This window comes from Labrus bergylta, chromosome 21, assembly GCF_963930695.1.
Source record: "Labrus bergylta chromosome 21, fLabBer1.1, whole genome shotgun sequence".
Lineage (NCBI taxonomy): Eukaryota > Metazoa > Chordata > Actinopteri > Labriformes > Labridae > Labrus > Labrus bergylta.
Window position 1 is genome coordinate 629908 of NC_089215.1, and position 18866 is coordinate 648773.

General features: G+C 45.3%; 2 protein-coding genes across 6 annotated transcripts in view; one reads left to right on the forward strand and one right to left on the reverse strand.

Moving 5' to 3' along the window:
• The first annotated feature begins 419 nt into the window (after window positions 1–419).
• Window positions 420–16985, forward strand: ptenb (phosphatase and tensin homolog B). Of its 2 annotated transcripts, none has more exons than XM_065949243.1 (9): window positions 420–1349; window positions 5784–5868; window positions 6300–6344; window positions 7138–7181; window positions 7281–7519; window positions 7604–7745; window positions 8414–8580; window positions 8704–8967; window positions 10226–16985. In XM_065949243.1, exons 1-9 carry the CDS (start codon window positions 1265–1267, stop codon window positions 10409–10411), a joined length of 1257 nt encoding a protein of 418 aa, XP_065805315.1. In that variant the 5' UTR covers window positions 420–1264; the 3' UTR covers window positions 10412–16985. The 2 variants fall into 2 exon arrangements, with proteins under 2 accessions (XP_065805315.1, XP_065805314.1); XM_065949242.1 differs by having other exon boundaries at window positions 421–1349; window positions 8689–8967.
• Window positions 16986–18274: 1289 nt separating this feature from the next.
• Window positions 18275–18866, reverse strand: part of rnls (renalase, FAD-dependent amine oxidase) — a 5588-nt gene continuing 4996 nt past the window's right edge. For all 4 annotated transcript variants that reach the window (XM_029282098.2, XM_020657612.3, XM_029282099.2 and 1 more), the window contains one exon: window positions 18275–18559. In XM_029282098.2, the coding sequence (XP_029137931.1) occupies window positions 18407–18559 (153 nt within the window). In that variant the 3' untranslated portion in view covers window positions 18275–18406. The remainder of the gene's footprint in view (window positions 18560–18866) is intronic.

Genomic DNA, 18866 nt, shown 5'->3' on the forward strand with positions numbered 1-18866 from the left:
TTACTAATTTGTCAACTGTTTTGTTCATTATTTTAGTCTTTACTGAATTAGAAAACAAATGTAGTCAAGTTAAATCATGTTTAAATATATTTAAGTACTACATATGATACAGTTTAATGAGGTCGTCTCCATACCGGGGTTTTAAACTTCGATTGGATAATAATAAATCAAATTATATCGACAATACCAGCGCAACAAAAATAGAAACTCCTAGACAGTACACCAAATAGTTGGTAATTTCTTGGTTTATTTTTTTTTTTTAATGCAACTCCTCCACATTACAGTGCTAAAGATAAAGATCAACTTTATTGATCCCCCATGGGGGAAATTTTTGCGTGACAGCAGCTCAAGAAAACAGGAAACAGGAATATAACTATTAAAAATAAAAATAAATATAGAAATGAAAAATCAAACATATTAACATCAGTTAAATAAAAAAAAATACAATAATAGAATATTACACGGTATCTACTGTGCTGTTAGGTTGTCAACGGATTTGTGCAATTAAGAACGTGCACAGGAGTTTACCTGTAATTTTTGGGTGGATTCATTATTCTCCTGAACTCATTTCTTATGAATACAATGTAGTTTTTTTTTTTATTTATTTAAGTTTAGTTTTGATGATAAATTAACCTGTGACGCTTGAGTTATAAATGATGCCATTATTTTGAAGGCGTAAACCGGATGTGCGCGGCGCTTCTTTCCCGCTAACTTGACGTTGAGTGTGTCAGCGGAGCGTCAGCCGCGTCTCGTCTCTTCCTCCGTTCAAAGCGGCGCCTCTCCGCTGATCTGCGTCCAGTCACGGCGTCTCCGCGGTACACCGACGCCGGTAACAGTCCAACCGGATCCATCCGTCGTCTGGAGCTCCGCGACACAAAGGGGACAGAAACCCGCGCATGGTTTAGTCTCCAGGCGGGGGGGGACCTGGAAACCCGGGCCCGCAGTGGGAGCAGGGAGGAGGCCCCGACGCCCCCTTAGTTCTGACCCAGAAAACAGCACCGACGGTCGGGCTCGTTGTCAACTAAAGGCCGGTTAGCCGCTTCGCCACACCGGAGCTCGTTACCGGAGTACTTCTACATGCACACGGACTGAATGTTGTTCATGAGGGATTAATCTGTGAAAACCTTTTTGAAGATCGGGTGTTCTGCTGGTTCACTCGGTGCTAACTTAGCCGTCTCAGTTAGCTTCTGTCCCCGGTAACCAGGGAGGACCGAGGACCGAGGACCGAGGACCTGATCCAGGGTCTGGACTTCCTGTCGCCTCCATGGCCATGGCTCACCTAATAAAAGAAATCGTGAGCAGGAACAAAAGACGGTACCAGGAGGACGGCTTCGACCTGGACCTCACCTGTATCCTTTATACTGTAGTCTAACCCGGGTCAGGTTTAGCCCGGTTCAGCCCGGTTCAGCTCTGGATTCAAATAATAACATGTAATATAATAATAATGAGGTCATGACTGGAAACGGGCTGCTCGCGTTCAACACGACTTTATGACAGCAGGGGCGTGTCCACAGGGGTGGCATGGGCCCCCCTGGAAATTGGCCACCCCCCAAAAAAAACCTTAATCTGTGATTGGCTGTGAGCCTAATCAGAGGCGGGACTTGAGCAGATGTTAATGTGCATTTTACAACTCGGAAACTCGTTGAATGCCACATGAACGCAGCATTAATGTCGTCAATTTGACAGTATCCGACTGATGCCGGATAGAACCAATCATAGAAAAGAGGCGGGACTTACTGTAGCGTTGGGATGAATTTGATTGGATCGTTGAATATCAATCACTCACTGACGACGCTTAACAAAATCGCTAGCTTTTAGATCGTGCATGTTGGGCGGTAACTGTTAGAATTTATAGTTATGGGGGAGGGGCTTAAAAATACGGCCAAGCTTTTTAGTTGGTTGAATGAGTGCTTGATGAGTCATCAGATATTTGAAACAGGAAGTGAAAACGCAGTTAGCACAGAAACGCTAGATTGAAACCAGGAAAATGTGACTTTAGGTCTTTCCATTTTATTTTTTCGGGTTAGGGTACTCCGATAACAAACTTTGCACACACAGAGTCCGATGCTTTCATTTTGAAAATTCGTAGTACGAATTTTCAAAATTCACAGTGGTTCGTCTGCTCGGCGCGAGGAGAGTGTCAGCTGTTTATCCCGATCTCCTCCAGGTGTGTTCCAGGACGTCGCTGCTCCCGTTTGATACGCTGGATACGCTTTAATGCTCCCAGTATGTTTGAGGACAGCCGACCGATTAATCACCCGACCGATATCAGCAAATCATGTGATTATCGGTATCGGCTAATATATCTATTTTTTTAAGAATTGTTTTGGGGCTTTTCGTGCCTTTAATGCAGAGAGAGGACAGTGGATAGAGTCAGAAACCAGAGAGAGAGAGGACAGTGGATAGAGTCAGAAACCAGAGAGAGAGGACAGTGGATAGAGTCAGAAACCAGAGAGAGAGAGGACAGTGGATAGAGTCAGAAACCAGAGAGAGAGAGAGAGGACAGTGGATAGAGTCTGAAACCAGAGAGAGAGAGGACAGTGGATAGAGTCTGAAACCAGAGAGAGAGAGGACAGTGGATAGAGTCAGAAACCAGAGAGAGAGAGAGAGGACAGTGGATAGAGTCTGAAACCAGAGAGAGAGAGGACAGTGGATAGAGTCAGAAACCAGAGAGAGAGAGAGAGGACAGTGGATAGAGTCTGAAACCAGAGAGAGAGAGGACAGTGGATAGAGTCAGAAACCAGAGAGAGAGAGAGGACAGTGGATAGAGTCTGAAACCAGAGAGAGAGAGAGGACAGTGGATAGAGTCAGAAACCAGAGAGAGAGAGAGGACAGTGGATAGAGTCTGAAACCAGAGAGAGAGAGGACAGTGGATAGAGTCTGAAACCAGAGAGAGAGAGGACAGTGGATAGAGTCAGAAACCAGAGAGAGAGAGAGGACAGTGGATAGAGTCAGAAACCAGAGAGAGAGAGAGGACAGTGGATAGAGTCTGAAACCAGAGAGAGAGAGGACAGTGGATAGAGTCTGAAACCAGAGAGAGAGAGGACAGTGGATAGAGTCAGAAACCAGAGAGAGAGAGGACAGTGGATAGAGTCAGAAACCAGAGAGAGAGGACAGTGGATAGAGTCTGAAACCAGAGAGAGAGAGGACAGTGGATAGAGTCAGAAACCAGAGAGAGAGGACAGTGGATAGAGTCCGAAACCAGAGAGAGAGAGGACAGTGGATAGAGTCAGAAACCAGAGAGAGAGAGGACAGTGGATAGAGTCTGAAACCAGAGAGAGAGAGGACAGTGGATAGAGTCTGAAACCAGAGAGAGAGAGGACAGTGGATAGAGTCAGAAACCAGAGAGAGAGAGGACAGTGGATAGAGTCTGAAACCAGAGAGAGAGAGAGGACAGTGGATAGAGTCAGAAACCAGAGAGAGAGAGGACAGTGGATAGAGTCTGAAACCAGAGAGAGAGAGGACAGTGGATAGAGTCTGAAACCAGAGAGAGAGGACAGTGGATAGAGTCTGAAACCAGAGAGAGAGAGGACAGTGGATAGAGTCTGAAACCAGAGAGAGAGAGGACAGTGGATAGAGTCTGAAACCAGAGAGAGAGAGGACAGTGGATAGAGTCTGAAACCAGAGAGAGAGAGGACAGTGGATAGAGTCAGAAACCAGAGAGAGAGAGGACAGTGGATAGAGTCAGAAACCAGAGAGAGAGAGAGGACAGTGGATAGAGTCAGAAACCAGAGAGAGAGAGAGGACAGTGGATAGAGTCAGAAACCAGAGAGAGAGAGAGGACAGTGGATAGAGTCTGAAACCAGAGAGAGAGAGAGGACAGTGGATAGAGTCAGAAACCAGAGAGAGAGAGAGGACAGTGGATAGAGTCTGAAACCAGAGAGAGAGAGGACAGTGGATAGAGTCTGAAACCAGAGAGAGAGAGGACAGTGGATAGAGTCTGAAACCAGAGAGAGAGAGGACAGTGGATAGAGTCAGAAACCAGAGAGAGAGAGAGGACAGTGGATAGAGTCAGAAACCAGAGAGAGAGAGAGGACAGTGGATAGAGTCAGAAACCAGAGAGAGAGAGGACAGTGGATAGAGTCAGAGAGAGAGAGAGGGGAATGACATGTGGAAAGGGGCCACGGGTGGAGGCGAACCCGGGCCTACCGCTCGAGACGAGAGTCTCAACACATGGGACGCACGCCCTAATCATTACGCCACCAGCGCACCCCCGGTATCAACTAATTTGATGGCAGATATGCACCGATAACACTCGGTTAACACCCCCCCCCCACTACGCTCTGCCAATGAAAGGCGTCTGATCCAACCTTCACAACAGGGTCCTAAGACGCTGACTAGACTCTTCTCCTCTGTCGCCCCCCGGTGGTGGAATGAACTTCCAAACTCCATGTGATCTGCAGAGTCCCTCTGCACCTTTAAGAAAAAGCTAAAGACCCAGCTCTTTCATGAATACCTACTAACTTAATGATGATGGTCTCCATATTATTGATGATGATGATGGTAATGACGATGGTTTTTGTTTGATAACGACGACTTATAAGATGGTTTCTATACTGATTAGAGCTCTCAAGAACTGCCCTCAATGTTGTGCTTTGCCTCTGGTCACTTCCTGTCAGCACCTGTGTGTCCAATCAGACTCAAAGCTGATCGTTTCCTCTTACTCACATTGTTCCCTTTTTTCTAGATCCTTGTTTGTGTTGTTCTTACTCTCTGATGTACGTCGCTTTGGAGAAAAGAGTCTGATAAGTGAATTGTAGAATTGTCACCAGCAGAGGGCGCTATATGGATTACAACGAGCATCATCAGAGTGACGAGCGGTGATGAACGTTCATGCTCAGATGCTTTCCAGTCGAGTGACCATCTTTTCTTTCTCGATGGTTAAACGTCTCCTTCTGTTGAAGGTTCATTCAGAATCCTCGTTTTCAAACCCGTGTGTGTGTGTGTGTGTGTGTGTGTGTGTGTGTGTGTGTGTGTGTGTGTGTGTGTGTGTGTGTGTGTGTGTGTGTGTGTGTGTGTGTGTGTGTGTGTGTGTGTGTGTGTGTGTGTGTGTGTGTGTGTGTGTGTGTTCGATGACATCATGGTTTTTTACTGGAGAGCGTGCAGAGTGGGCGAGCATGAGGGAGAGAGAGCGAGCTGCAGGTTTGAATCCTGAAGCCTCGTCAGTGTAATGAATGTTTTGACATCACGGTGATCTGCTGCTCTGCTCGTGGTTAGATTCAGTCTCAGATGGAGAAAGATGGCGTTCATGTTTGTACGGAGACAGGAAGTAAACCATGTGGCTACTATTGAGCGTACAGCCCCGCCCCCCTCTGGTGGACGCCACAGGACCTTTTATTATGACGAGAGATTTTTCTTTAAACCGGTCAAGTCGTCTCTACTTCAGCATGTCTGTAAACTATGTTACCATGGTGATCCATCTGAAAGGGGGAGGGGCTTAGGTTCTCCCTCCTGTCTCTCTCTCTCTCTCTCTCTCTCTCTCTGTCTCTCTCTCCCTCCTCTCTCTCTCTCTCTCTCTCTGTCTCTCTCTCTCTCTCTCTGTCTCTCTCTCTCTCCTCTCTCTCTCTCTCTCCCTCTCTCTCTCTCCCTCCTCTCTCTCTCTCTCTCTCTCTCTCTCTGTCTCTCTCTCTCCCTCCTCTCTCTCTCTCTCTGTCTCTCTCTCTCCCTCTCTCTCTCTCTCTCTCTCTCTCTCTCTCCTCTCTCTCTCTGTCTCTCTCTCTCTCTCTGTCTATCCCTCTCTTTCCCCCCCCTCTCTCTGGTGTTGATTCTTAACTCGTGGTCAGACATCTATCCTAACATCATCGCCATGGGTTTCCCCGCCGAGCGCCTGGAGGGAGTCTACAGGAACAACATCGACGACGTCGTCAGGTACGAACACTTTTCACCTTCACCTGCTTTTTGTTGTGTTCTGGGTTCGGTTTGTAGTACATTTGTATCAGCAGGCTCTGCTGTATGCTCAGTGTGTAGGGACTTGGGTTAGGAACCAGAGGGTTGGCGGTTCAAGTCCGAGTGCGGACCACAGTAAGACAGGTGGTCTGGTAGCTGGAGAGGTGCCAGGTCACTTCCTGTGTACTGCCCAGGTGCTCTTCACTCAGCTCATAAGCAGCTTCACTCTGATATCTCGCCTTTCATGCCACAGATCCTCGGCCTAAGCATCTCTCGAAACAACAACAACAGTTTGTAAAACCCAAAAAATAAATCCTGAAATGTAAGACGAGGTAGAAAAGTCACAGATGCTGCGTTCAAAGACACAGTGAATAATTGTGCATTAAAGTTTCATTTTGTTTTTTCTCTCTCAGGTTTCTGGACTCAAAACACAAACATCACTACAAGATCTACAACCTGTGAGTACTCCCACTATCCTTTAAAGGTTTCACTCTGACTTCCTGTCGATCTTGTCCGGCTCCGTGAAGCGAGGCTTCTATTTCTGACGGAGCACGGAGCATCAGTTTACCACAGAGCTGGTAATAGCCAATCAGTCTGCAGCTTTTGACCTGCAGTAAAATCTTACTTTGCATGCAAAGCATAATTTTAAAGTGGAGAAAGAGGAGGAAAAACAAAAGTGATGTTGAGGCCCCGAGCAGACGAGGAAAGTTTTAACCCCTCGTTATCCTAGTCTGTCTACAAACCCCCCAATGATGAGAAAAGTCCATCCTCTCCGTCTTCTGCCTGCTCCACTTTTCAGAAAATGTGTGCTCAAACAGGCCGTTTGGAGATTTTCCCTTCATGACATCACAAAGGGCAGTAGCCCCTCCCCCAGGTGGGTGACACTCCCACAGCTAGGTGTTTGTTCTGCCCTCTGAGTCTGCCTTCACACCCAAGACCTTCCAGAGAGGGGGCGTGGTCTAACACAGCTCATTTACATATTTAAAGGTACAGACACAGAAACAGCCTGTTCTGAGCAGGGCTGAAATAGAGGGGTTTATAGACATGATCAAATACAGGATCAGAGTGGATTTAGAACAAGAAACTTCACACACATGTTTTGAGGAGCTCTGAGACTTATTTGAACTGAAGAGGAGGAGGAGGATATGTGACCTTTAATGAGCTGAGACATGATTTGTTGCTCATATATTGCATGAAGATGACTCTGTCTGAGTGTGAGTTTTGTTGTAACGTGTCCCTCTCTGTCCACAGGTGTGCTGAGCGACATTATGACACTGCAAAGTTCAACTGTCAAGGTAACGCTCCTCGATAAACTCCCCCCGTCTCTGACTTCTGATCAGGTTAGCGAGCTGCAGGTGAGTCAGGTGTTCACGCTCGTTGTTTGTGTCTCGCAGTGGCTCAGTACCCATTCGAGGACCACAACCCGCCCCAGCTGGAGCTGATCAAACCGTTCTGCGAGGACCTCGATCAGTGGCTGAGCGAAGACGAGCAGCACGTTGCCGCCATCCACTGCAAGGCGGGAAAAGGTCGTACCGGCGTCATGATTTGCGCCTACCTGCTGCACCGGGGGAAGTTTAAGATGGCTCAGGATGCGCTGGACTTCTACGGAGAGGTCCGCACCCGCGACAAAAAGGTACCAGAAACCCCGTCTGTGTTTACTGCACATGCAGAGTGAAATGACTGAACGCCTGTTTGTAACGGCGTTCTGTGTTGTCAGGGCGTCACCATCCCCAGCCAGCGGAGGTACGTCATCTATTACAGCTTCCTGCTGAGGAACCAGCTGCTCTACAAACCTGTCGCCCTGCTCTTCCACAAGATGCTGTTTGAGACCATCCCCATGTTCACCGGAGGAACCTGCAGTACGTCTGTCTGTCTGTGTGTGTGTCTGTCTGTCTGTGTGTGTCTGTCTGTCTGTGTGTGTCTGTGTGTCTGTCTGTCTGTGTCTGTCTGTCTGTCTGTCTGTCTGTGTCTGTCTGTGTCTGTCTGTGTGTCTGTGTGTCTGTGTGTCTGTCTGTCTGTGTCTGTCTGTGTCTGTCTGTGTGTGTGTCTGTCTGTCTGTGTGTGTCTGTCTGTCTGTCTGTGTCTGTGTGTCTGTCTGTCTGTGTCTGTCTGTCTGTCTGTCTGTCTGTGTCTGTCTGTGTCTGTCTGTGTGTGTGTCTGTCTGTCTGTGTGTGTCTGTCTGTCTGTCTGTGTCTGTGTGTCTGTCTGTCTGTGTCTGTCTGTCTGTCTGTCTGTCTGTCTGTGTCTGTCTGTGTCTGTCTGTCTGTCTGTCTGTCTGTCTGTCTGTGTCTGTCTGTCTGTGTCTGTCTGTCTGTCTGTCTGTGTGTCTGTCTGTCTGTGTGTCTGTCTGTCTGTCCGTTTGTCTGTGTCTGTCTGTCTGTCTGTCTGTCTGTCTAACTCTGTGGGTCTGTCTGTCTGTCTGTCTGTCTGTCTGTCTGTCTGTCTGTCTGTCTGCCTGCCTGTCTGCCTGCCTGTCGGTCTCTCTCTGAGTTCCTGATTACCTGTCTTCCTGTCTTTGTCCTCTCAGATCCTCAGTTTGTAGTTTATCAGTTGAAGGTGAAGATCCACACCTCTAGCCCCGCCCACACCCGGCGGGAGGACAAACTGATGCTGTTCGAGTTCCCTCAGCCACTTCCTGTCTGCGGGGACATTAAGGTGGAGTTCTTCCACAAACAGAACAAAATGATGAAGAAGGTGAGACACCTCCATTATTCTCCTTTCTTTTAAAATCACAGATGTTGAAAAACGCTGACACGGCGTCTGAACTGAAACACCTGTCCTGATTCCGTCCTGTGACTTCAGTCTCTACTCTTCCAGGAAAAGATGTTTCACTTTTGGGTAAACACCTACTTCATCCCGGGCCCGGAGGAGGGCCTCGACAGACTGGAGAACGGCAGCGCCGGGACGCCACGGGAACCCGGCGACAGAATGCATCACTACCCGGGGATGATGACCCCCGCCGCCATGATGACGGGAGGAGAACCTAACGACAGAGATTACCTGGTCCTGACCTTGACTAAAAACGACCTCGACAAGGCAAACAAGGACAAGGCCAACAGGAACTTCTCCCCAAACTTCAAGGTAAGACGTTCAGCGAGGTCGTCCGCCTTTCCAACGCCGTTTGTGAAAAAGGATACCGCCGACGGACACGTTGCCGATGTTTGCCGTCATTTTGTGGCATCAAAAAAAAAAATGTTTTTAACAATATTTGGTGCCTTCTCTTATTTTGGTTGCCATGGTTACAAATCATACCAAACAGGACTGAACGAGATATCGTTGTGCGTGTGCAACTTCAGTCAAGTGACCTAAGCGCGTCACGCTGCCACTTTATCGATGTTTGACGCAAACAAGAAAAACTAAATTTTCTCGTTTTCCACGACCTAGTGTGGAATAAAAAGTCTGATACCACCGTCACAGAACTGACATTTACGGAAGGCTGGGCTAATGCTAACAGGTATTAGCTCGTCAATAGAGCGCCACAGGAATGAGTCCTAAAACCAGGAAGTAAGTTAGCATGTTAGCGCCATGGAGTCTAACGTCTAAAAGTCAAAGTGGATTTTGAATGTGTTTGTGGTTAGACTCCTGAAATAAGGTCTGTGGTTAACACAAGCTGAAGAGATGTTGGTGTTTTGTTAGAGCACATAAACTACGTTAGGTAATACCTCCACTTGTGAAGTTTGAAGTTTTTACTCGTCTTTAAAAAGGCGGTTGCTAACAAGAGGCTAAATGTGACTACAGTGGTTGTCGGGGACATTAAAGGTCATCACGCCGGACACAGAGGGCGGGAACTCTCTCACTAGTCGGAGATGTCTCCTGTAGGTTTAATCTTTAGGTTCAGGTGAATATTATGTTAGTAAACTATTTATTAAGCTACGTGGATTAGTTTATCGGAGATCGTCTGAAGCATAACGCTAGTGACGTCACAATCATCCCACCGTGGTGTAGTTAGCTTGTAGCATAACGTTAGCTTTTTACTTCTGTCGGCCGCATTAACGCTTCAAACATCATAAAAATGGCGTTCATCGGTGAAGATGATCCTGCTGAACAAAACGCCTACGCCTATTCTGGTTAGAGTCCATGGAGATGCTACTTCCGGGTTGGCCTACAAAAATACATCATATGGTTTTGTATGCTGTGGCCGCATTCACCGACTGTAGAGGACGTTTAAGGGGCTCTGTGGTAGAGTCGGTCGTCTCTCAAGTTGTGTGTGTCAGAGTCGCTCTCAGAGGACTATCATTCAGCTCTGATATCGACGTTCAAACTCTTCAGCAGGATATCTTCCCCCGATTAATTGCAGGTAATTTTCTGAATCTAGATCGTTTTTCATTCTGTTTTGCAGGTGAAGCTGTTTTTCACAAAGACGGTCGAGGAAGGAGCTAACTGTGACTCGAGCAGCACGTCCTCGGTGACGCCCGACGTCAGCGACAACGAACCGGATCACTACCGCTACTCAGACACGACGGACTCGGACCCGGAGAACGAGCCTTTCGAGGACGACCATCACAATCAGATCACAAAAGTCTGACACACACACACTCACACACAAACACGTACACACACACTCATTCATTCATATACGTATATGTATATATACAGGATATATACAGTATGTATGTATACACACTCATGAACCCCAAGCTAAGACTAGCCTGTTAGCTAGCGGAGGGAATATAACCGACGGACCAGGCCTGATCTGAGGACTCTGACATTAAAGAGCTCAGGTCAGTATAGACCCCCCTCCCTTCCCTCCCTCTAATCTTCTGCCCAATGCACAGCTGGACAATCACATGACATGGCGGTCAGAGGTGAGGAGGGCGGGGCCAATGGACGGCGAATGGACAATGAGACAGATGAATGGACAGACAGGAGATAAAAAATAAAGGAGTAAAACTTGAATATAAACAAACTGAAAGACAAGTAGACTTCTTTAGTGACTACACCAAGATGTTTGTTGGATAAACCCCATGTGTCCTTCCTTCCTTCCTTCCTTCCTTTCTTCCTTCCTACCTTCCAGTTAAGCAGACCAATCTTCAATTTTTTTTCCTTCTCTTCCTGCTTCAATCCTCAGTTCTGTTAAGCTTTGTCAGGGAGACAACTCTTCTCTCTGTGTGCTAGCATCGTTCAGTCCAAATTTTTACAAAGCTATGACTTCGCTGTAGAACTCTTTTTTTTTGTCATGAAATGACCTTGTGTTGATTTTAAAGGCCAGCAAAGATTACCATGAGTTTAAACACCCCTATATCTTTTTTTATTGGTGTCATATTAGGGAATGATTAAGCTAACAATCTTCCTTTTTTTTTTTCTTTTTTTTTTACAAAATATTTTCCTTCTTGAGTCCAACAGGCACTTAACTGAAGGACACTAAAAACAGAAACCCAATCAGTTAACCATCAGAAGTTGTCGGTTCCGCTGCCAAATTGATCTCATTAAGATAACGACAGCGTCTCAGTTTGACCCAGTTTGTTTTGAGGTGGCTCAAACTGGATTTTAAGTTTCCACACATCAAAACAAACCCAGCAACACTTTGGACAATGCTGGACCGTCTGGTCTGGTCCAAACCAACTTAGACGACTGTTCCTCATTGACTCAGAGTAATCCAGTCTGACTCACTTGGTTTAAGCAAGTTAGCACATGATTGTTTGGGGAAAGCCTGAGCTGCTCCAGACCCGTCTATTCATGTCAGTTTGGACCAACATACTAGAGTTCTGGCCTGTTTGGACCACTCAATCTTAGTTGGTGTGGACCAGTCAGAAATGGTTTGGATCAGTTGGTGTAAGATGATTTGTAATGAGTCATTTTGGGAAAACCCTCAGTGATTAATTTGGCAGCAGAACTGGTCTGTCAGAAAACGACAGCGTCTCAGTTTGATCCAGTTTGTTTTGAGGTAGGAGATTAGCTCAAACCAAATCAAATCAAACAGGAACACCTTGGATCATGCTGGAATATCTGGATTGGTCCAAACCGACTGTTCCCATTGACTCAGAATAATCCAGGGACGTGATCGGTTGAGCTGCTCCAGAAACAGAAACTATCTTTGTCAGTTTGGACCAACGTACTAGAAAGTTCTGGCCTGTTTGGACCACTCAATCTTAGTTGTTGTGGACCAATGAGAAATGGTTTGGAGCAGTTGGTGTAGGCTGATTTGTAACGAGTCAATTCTCCGACAAGCCAGTCTTACAGTTTGGACCGCTCAACCGCTGTGAACTTAATGGTCTAAGCTGGTTTGGACGAGTCCAAGTCAGTTAGTAATGCAAATACATGAAGGCATTCTTTTACCTCATAAATTTTTAGATGTGATGGTTCTCCATGCCAAGTTTATATTGCTCTTGACATCGGAGACTCTCCCCTTCTGAACCCCCTAGGATTCTTTTTAAACCGTCTTCCCAGTCTTGATTACGTTTCAAACCAAGTTGGACGGGTCTTCTTGCTGGTTTTTTGTCAAAAAAAATCTGACCAGTGTTTGCCGGTTTGGACTGGATTTTGTAAACAGCACACAGAGAGACGTGACGGTTTGAATGTGACAATGGGAAAGAGAAACTTTCACAATCTGCTGCAGTTCTGTCAATCATCTACTGTCTAAAAAAGACACCTACAGTACAAACCTACTGTGAACAAAATGCTACTACTGCTTTTCTGTCTTGTCTGTCCGTCTTCAGTTTTGCACAGAAGGATTCTCTTCCGCCCTTCAGTCAGCTCCTACAGTTCCAGCAAACATATTTTTGTTATTCTCTGACTTATATCCAACATTAAGCTAAACAATAAACAAGCTACACACAGTATAACCATTCCTTCAGCCGGATCTATACACTTATGTAGGCTAGCACACACTGATGCAAACTAAAGCAGAAACCTAGGACTCGAGGCGCTCGGATTGATGGGTGCCATGCCGGTGGCGGGGTTTGCACATTATAAGGACAGTTCGTGAATATAGATGCCTTTGCACGATGAGTCTATCCAAGAAAGCTAATATGGCTCATGTGTAAGTAGTTTTGTCAAGCTGAAAGATTGTTCCTGAGACTCTGTGGGGTTTTAGCTGAGCAGGCTTGAAGTCAGGACGGCATCTTCAGGTGGGGTTTGCTTGATAGAGTTCAAGTAAAAAATAAAAAAAAAGATCTAGATCGATTTCTGTTCCATGTGCAGCTCCCTTTTGTGCTCCTAAAGAGTTGAATTGCGGGTTTACTGGCCAGGCAATGTTGAGAAACCCAAAATCAACCAAGGTGCTTGAGTTGTGTTTAAGCTTGTCATTGAACCAACAGCCGACTGCTGACCATACAGCTTCCAGCAGGTTCCACAGGCGATCACCACCGGTCTTACGAGCCATTAGATTTAGCCTCCGTGTGTCTTTGGTTTCTGACAGTTCAATAAAAGGTAATGTTCTATAACTATAACTCTGTCCGTAGACTATTAACCGTTTGATTCATTACTACTTTGTGGAATCCTTGGCGACTGTCCCTCTTGACAACCTGGGCAGTTTGGGAAACATGTTAGCATTACAGCAAGTTTGAGACTTTTCCATCCGGGCTATACAGAAGCCAGTGACCATAAGGGATGCTCCGTTTTCTTTATCATCAGGGCATTACCAATCCCAATATATTCCCAAGGAGGTTCCTGTATTTGGGACTTTTACTACATTTAACATTTTATAGATGTACCCTCTTACATTGGCAAAGTAAGGTTCCTCCTATGAGACAAGTGTTCTCCACCAAAAGCCCCTTCAATTGGACTTAAAACTGACACAACCCTTCACTTTTCAGAAATAGGTGTTGTTAAGAGCTTCTTGTTTGTCATAGCAGCCCAATTTGCCCTGATGGCTCTGAGAGATTGGAGCATCCTTAATGGTCATCTTAACAAACGTCTGCTTCCAGATTGGACGTGGGTAAAAAGTTTAATTCTTGATGTCTGATTTTTTTCCGTCCTAACATTTGGTGCTACTTCCTATCATTGGCTCGGTGTTGGCCCTGTTTGACCCTAAAGTTGTTGAAGTTGTTGCTATCGACCCTGTAGGCCTTTTCAAGATTGTGGTCACACAAGATGCATTTCAGAGGCTTGAAAACAACAAAAATTTAGATTTTATTCTGCAAATGAAGCCATTGTCGCTGTTGGACCCAGTAGAAGATGCCGGGAAGTACCGTTCCCAACCTTTAATTCCATCTTGGTGTCAACTGTCCCCAAACTCAGAGTCAATGCCGCAGTGTTAACCAGCATTGGAAGGCTAATGACATGAGTTTTGGTTACAGTCATGACATCCCAAATGTGAAAAAGAACAGGGTCTACCCCTACAGGTTGGGGAGGGAAACGGTTCCACAGGTACTTGTCTGGGACTAATCCCGACATCCAGAAGGCACATGTTCCTTCTTAGTTGTGATACTCCCAAACTCCTCCAAGAAATGACCTCTGAGTTGTTGGCTAATTCTCAGCTCAGAGACCCTTGATGGTTAACAAATAACATAATGGAAGTTGACTCACTTTCTCTTGAAAGAAGGAAGTGAACAAAATAGGAATTCTTGACAGATTCTAAACATCTGAATTACAACAGTAGCATTGGACAGAAAGTAGGACTTAAGTCTTGGAATAAGAAGAAGTTGCCTACCTGTGATAGTATGTCCTGTGTGACCACATCTTGAGGTTTAGATCTCTTAGCTACATGCTAAGCTAACAGTAAACCAGTCCATTTGAACAGCCATTGGTGGGCCTACACTGAATTTATTGGGTTTTGAGGTGCTAAGCTAAGCTAAGCTAGGGCAAATTTCTGAGCCTGTTGCTCTTCTGTGGTGCTCTTTACCAGCCACGAGTGTTCGTCCAGTCTCGATCTGTGACGCTGAGCAGCTCTGTCATCAGTGGCGCTATATCCACAGGCTCTCTCTCTGTGTGTTTGACAAGCAACAGCAACACACTTCCTGTCCTGAGTCCTGTTAGGTGCTGTCAGGCCTGGCCTCACCTCCTGTCATCAACCGTGTGGACTTGTTCAACAGAGGAGTTTAGGAGCTAAAAATGTTCAATCAGAACGGCTACTTGAAACAGTTTGGATTCCAGAAGTAGAACCAGCAAACCTAAATTTTCCCCAGGATCATAACCATTATTGGGCGTCAAATGGAATTGCTCAGTCAAGGTTAGATCCGTTGAATTCTCTTTATCAAACAAGTAATTCTTTGATAACTTCTCCATTGGTGATACAATCTTCCCTTTTACCTCCCATAGCATCCAGAATCGTATTAAAACTTGCGATATTTGCACATCCAACCAGCTAATTGGTTGATACATGTGTTCATCAGGAGGCGGGTATGAAATGTCAAGTAAATGTCGCCAAACATTGCCCAAGTTTGGTTCCAGGCCTTAAATCGAAATGCGTACATCTTAAAATGTTTTAACAGCCAAATCTTCAAAATGTGAACATGGGCAATCGAGCAAATTGATAATGTCTTTTTTATAGTCTTCAACCATTAAAAATAGAATCTAAGCAAGTTTAAAAACTGCTGTTGGGAAGACAAAGTGTAGAAAAACCTGATTTGTAATACTTCCTGTTGAACATTGGTCAAACACCCCCATACCGGGTTTTGGGTACTTGAGGCCAGGTTGGTGCTGTCCATGTCCTCTGACTGTTTGAGGTGCTCTTCGTCTTTTACTTTTGACAATTATAGCGGTGTCAGTCGCTGGCAACACATATGGGGTTATTTAGACGGAGGTTGTTGTTGTTGGAAAGGTTAGAAAAAACAGCCTTAAGTCAGGATAAAAGATTTTTGTCCTGAACACAAAATTCAATGATTTGGCGACATGCAAAAACCTTGCAACAAAAACTCTGAAAGAAATGTTTTGAAACCCAAGTCCCATCAGACGTTCAGGGATCTTGTCAGACCCATCCCCCAGAAAACCACAGGAAAGTCGAGAATCAGTTAGGGTTCACACAAAACCCTGGACCGCAACAGTTAAATGTTAGCCACTTTTCCAATTGAAGTGTCTGAATCTGGAATCTGTAAAGGATCCTTGAACTTGGCTTCTTGGCCCCAGAAAAATTTACTTCCAACCTTCAATGATCCTGGGTTACACGAACAGTTTCACATCATAGACGAAAACTCAAACTTGTGTAATTCCTTCAGTGAGAACGCTTCTTTGTTTTGTCGACGATGCTTCAAACCTTTCTGTTTACATCTCATACCAAAACCTGCCAAAATGAAGCTCAGACTCTGTTTTGTTTTTTTTGTATGTTTTAGTTTGGAGTCTACAAAGTGAACACCGTCAATATTCATGTACTCTCTACTGTTTTTGCCTTAAGGTGCGGTCACACTCGCCCTCGGGCTAACTGCCCTGCGCTCTGTTTTAAAGAAACGTGACGTTAGCATAGTCGGCTTCATGATGTGTAAAAAAGCTTCACTAGAATAATGGAGTCAACATTTCAAACTCAGTGTATCAGTGTTTTCTCTTCGCTCCAAGTACATACTTAAAAATCCCTCAAACCTGAGTAGTTGCCGGAGATCCCGTTAAAACAGGACGTTCATTCTTGAATGTGTCATTTCAGCTTCTCCTGAGGTGAATTAGTGAGGAAGTGTTCATAATGAGGCGTCCTGTGACCGCACCTTTACCTGAAGCCAACGACCGTTTTCTGCTCCTGATGAGAAAAAAAAAACGTCTACAGCCCAGAGTCGGCTACAACCACGACCTCTGTCCATCTCGGTAGCTTCTCCACTAAAGAACAACATCATCTGCATAAAAAAGCAAGACAATGGAGAATCCATTTTGGGTTTGTTTTTTTTGGTACAGATTCTGAACTTTTTCGCGTTGTTTCTTCAGGAGCAGAAGGTCGAGTTGTTTAGCTTTCGGGTTTTCAGCTCCGTGATCTACAGTGTTTCTGTTTCATGATGATGATTGTCTTGTTTTTAATTGCCAGGCATTGATTTTGTAATCAATCAAATTGAAAAAGAAAAAAAAAACATCATAACTACGGGCCTGTATCACCATGGAAACAACATTTCATGTTAAACTGACCCCCCCCGTCCCCCCCCCCCCCCCCCCGTCCCTCAACCCAGTTCTTTATTCTTCCCCTTCCTTGTTTTATAATAAAATAAAAACACTGTAAAGGTGAATAAACTATTTATAAACAGCTATCGGTGTCCGTGATACTTATTGGTGGTATTTTATTTTTAAGAACTACAACTCCCATTAAGAATGAAGGGAAGTCGTTAGGGAACCATTCACAAAAGCAGAGCAGACGGACTTGAAACAACCAGAAAGAGATGCAACACCATGCAAAAAAATAAATAAAAAGGTTGATCTAAAGATAACTGGACAGGTTGAAGATCTTTCAAGACGTTTCACCTCTACCCCACCAAAAGGCGTCTTCAGTTCTAAACTATCTGGAGAACAGAGATAGTTTAGAATTGAATACGCCTTTCGGTGGAGGAAAGGTGAAACGTCTTGAAAGATTTTCAACCTTCGAAGATCGAGACATGAGCTAATCAGACCTGTTTTTTTTTTTTTTTGAACCAGGCTGTAAACATGTTAATCTCTGCTGTAAAAACTGGCTTTTTAGAATGGGTGTGTATGTGACTTCCTGTGCTTCTGCAGCCAGCCTCTAGTGGACACTCCAGGAACTGCAGGATTTTACACTTCAGCATCGGCTATATTTTTTCAACACCAGAGGTTTCTGCTTGCACCAGTATTCCCGTCACACTGGACCGACGGAGAAGCCCCCAAAAAACGATATACAGATTAAAAATACGTCCATAAATCATCACGTCATAAAGATCGGGAACACGTCGACCCTGCAGAGATGACGATGTGAGCACAGACTCCAGGTTTCTACATTACTGTCTGAAATCTACCAGTGACTTGGCAGAACTTATAATCGCTTCCCCCACAATGCAATGCAGCGGCACTACTGAGCGCATTTCCAAACGACTGGAGAACAGGCAAGGAGGGAAAATTGGGTCACACACACACACTGAGCCTTGTGGGCACCAAACCATAACTAATTCTGTCTTATCTGCTTCTATAAAAAGATCAAAGAAAGCAGCAGAGGAACCACAAACCAGCTTCTTCACTGCGTCTGTTTGACTTTATTCATCAGCACACATCCGTCACACACACACACACACACTCAGCACCGACCTATAGGATTCTGTACATCTCATTGTTTTCAAGGTGTATCCTCTGTTGATCCTCTTGATGCTGCTTTAGGTTTTCCTCCATTTACAAAAATCATCTCGTCCACACAAAAATGTTCTCACCATTCCTCTGCAATGACCATTTCATTTTACAAAGTCGTCCAATCAGGAGTCTCTGCTCATCCACATAGTGGGAGAGTAACTGTGTATGTATGTGTGAGCGTGTAACAAGTCCAGTTAGCAACGTTAGCACCAGCGCTATTTCAAATGTTTAAAAGACGACTCGTTCATCGATTCAAAACTTTATTAAAGACAAAAACAGTAAAACATAAATCTGTAATTAATCACTTCATCAGCTGTTAACAGGTTAAATTAATCCATTTAATGATTGATCCTCAGTCCACAGTCGTTCTGGACGGGCGTCACAGCGAGGCCTTCAGCACACTGAGCATGCTCAGTGCAGACTCCACGCAGCCGTCGAAGTTGGAGTGGCTGAAGGCGTCGCCGCCGCAGACGAGCAGCGGGCGCTCGTTGACCGTCATCTGACCCGGACAGTCCGGCACCGAGGTCAGCACCTGCAGCGGGAACAGGGAGGGGGTCATGAATCAAACGCTGCCTCGCTGAGACTAGTTCAGGGTCAGTGGGATTTCTTAGTTTTCACAGGATTTTAATCTTGATCTTCAATATGATTCCAGTAAAAATCAAAACATCAGGCGTTTTTGGACAACAACAACTTTTTCATAGTTTTAGGAACTGTTGGGACCCCCCCCCCCTTTTTTTTTTACTGATTCTGGAACTATGAACTATTTCAGTTCCTAGAACCCGGTTTAGAGGACCCCTTTTAGCTCCTGCTGCAGAGGGAACTCCCCTAGTGGATCGATC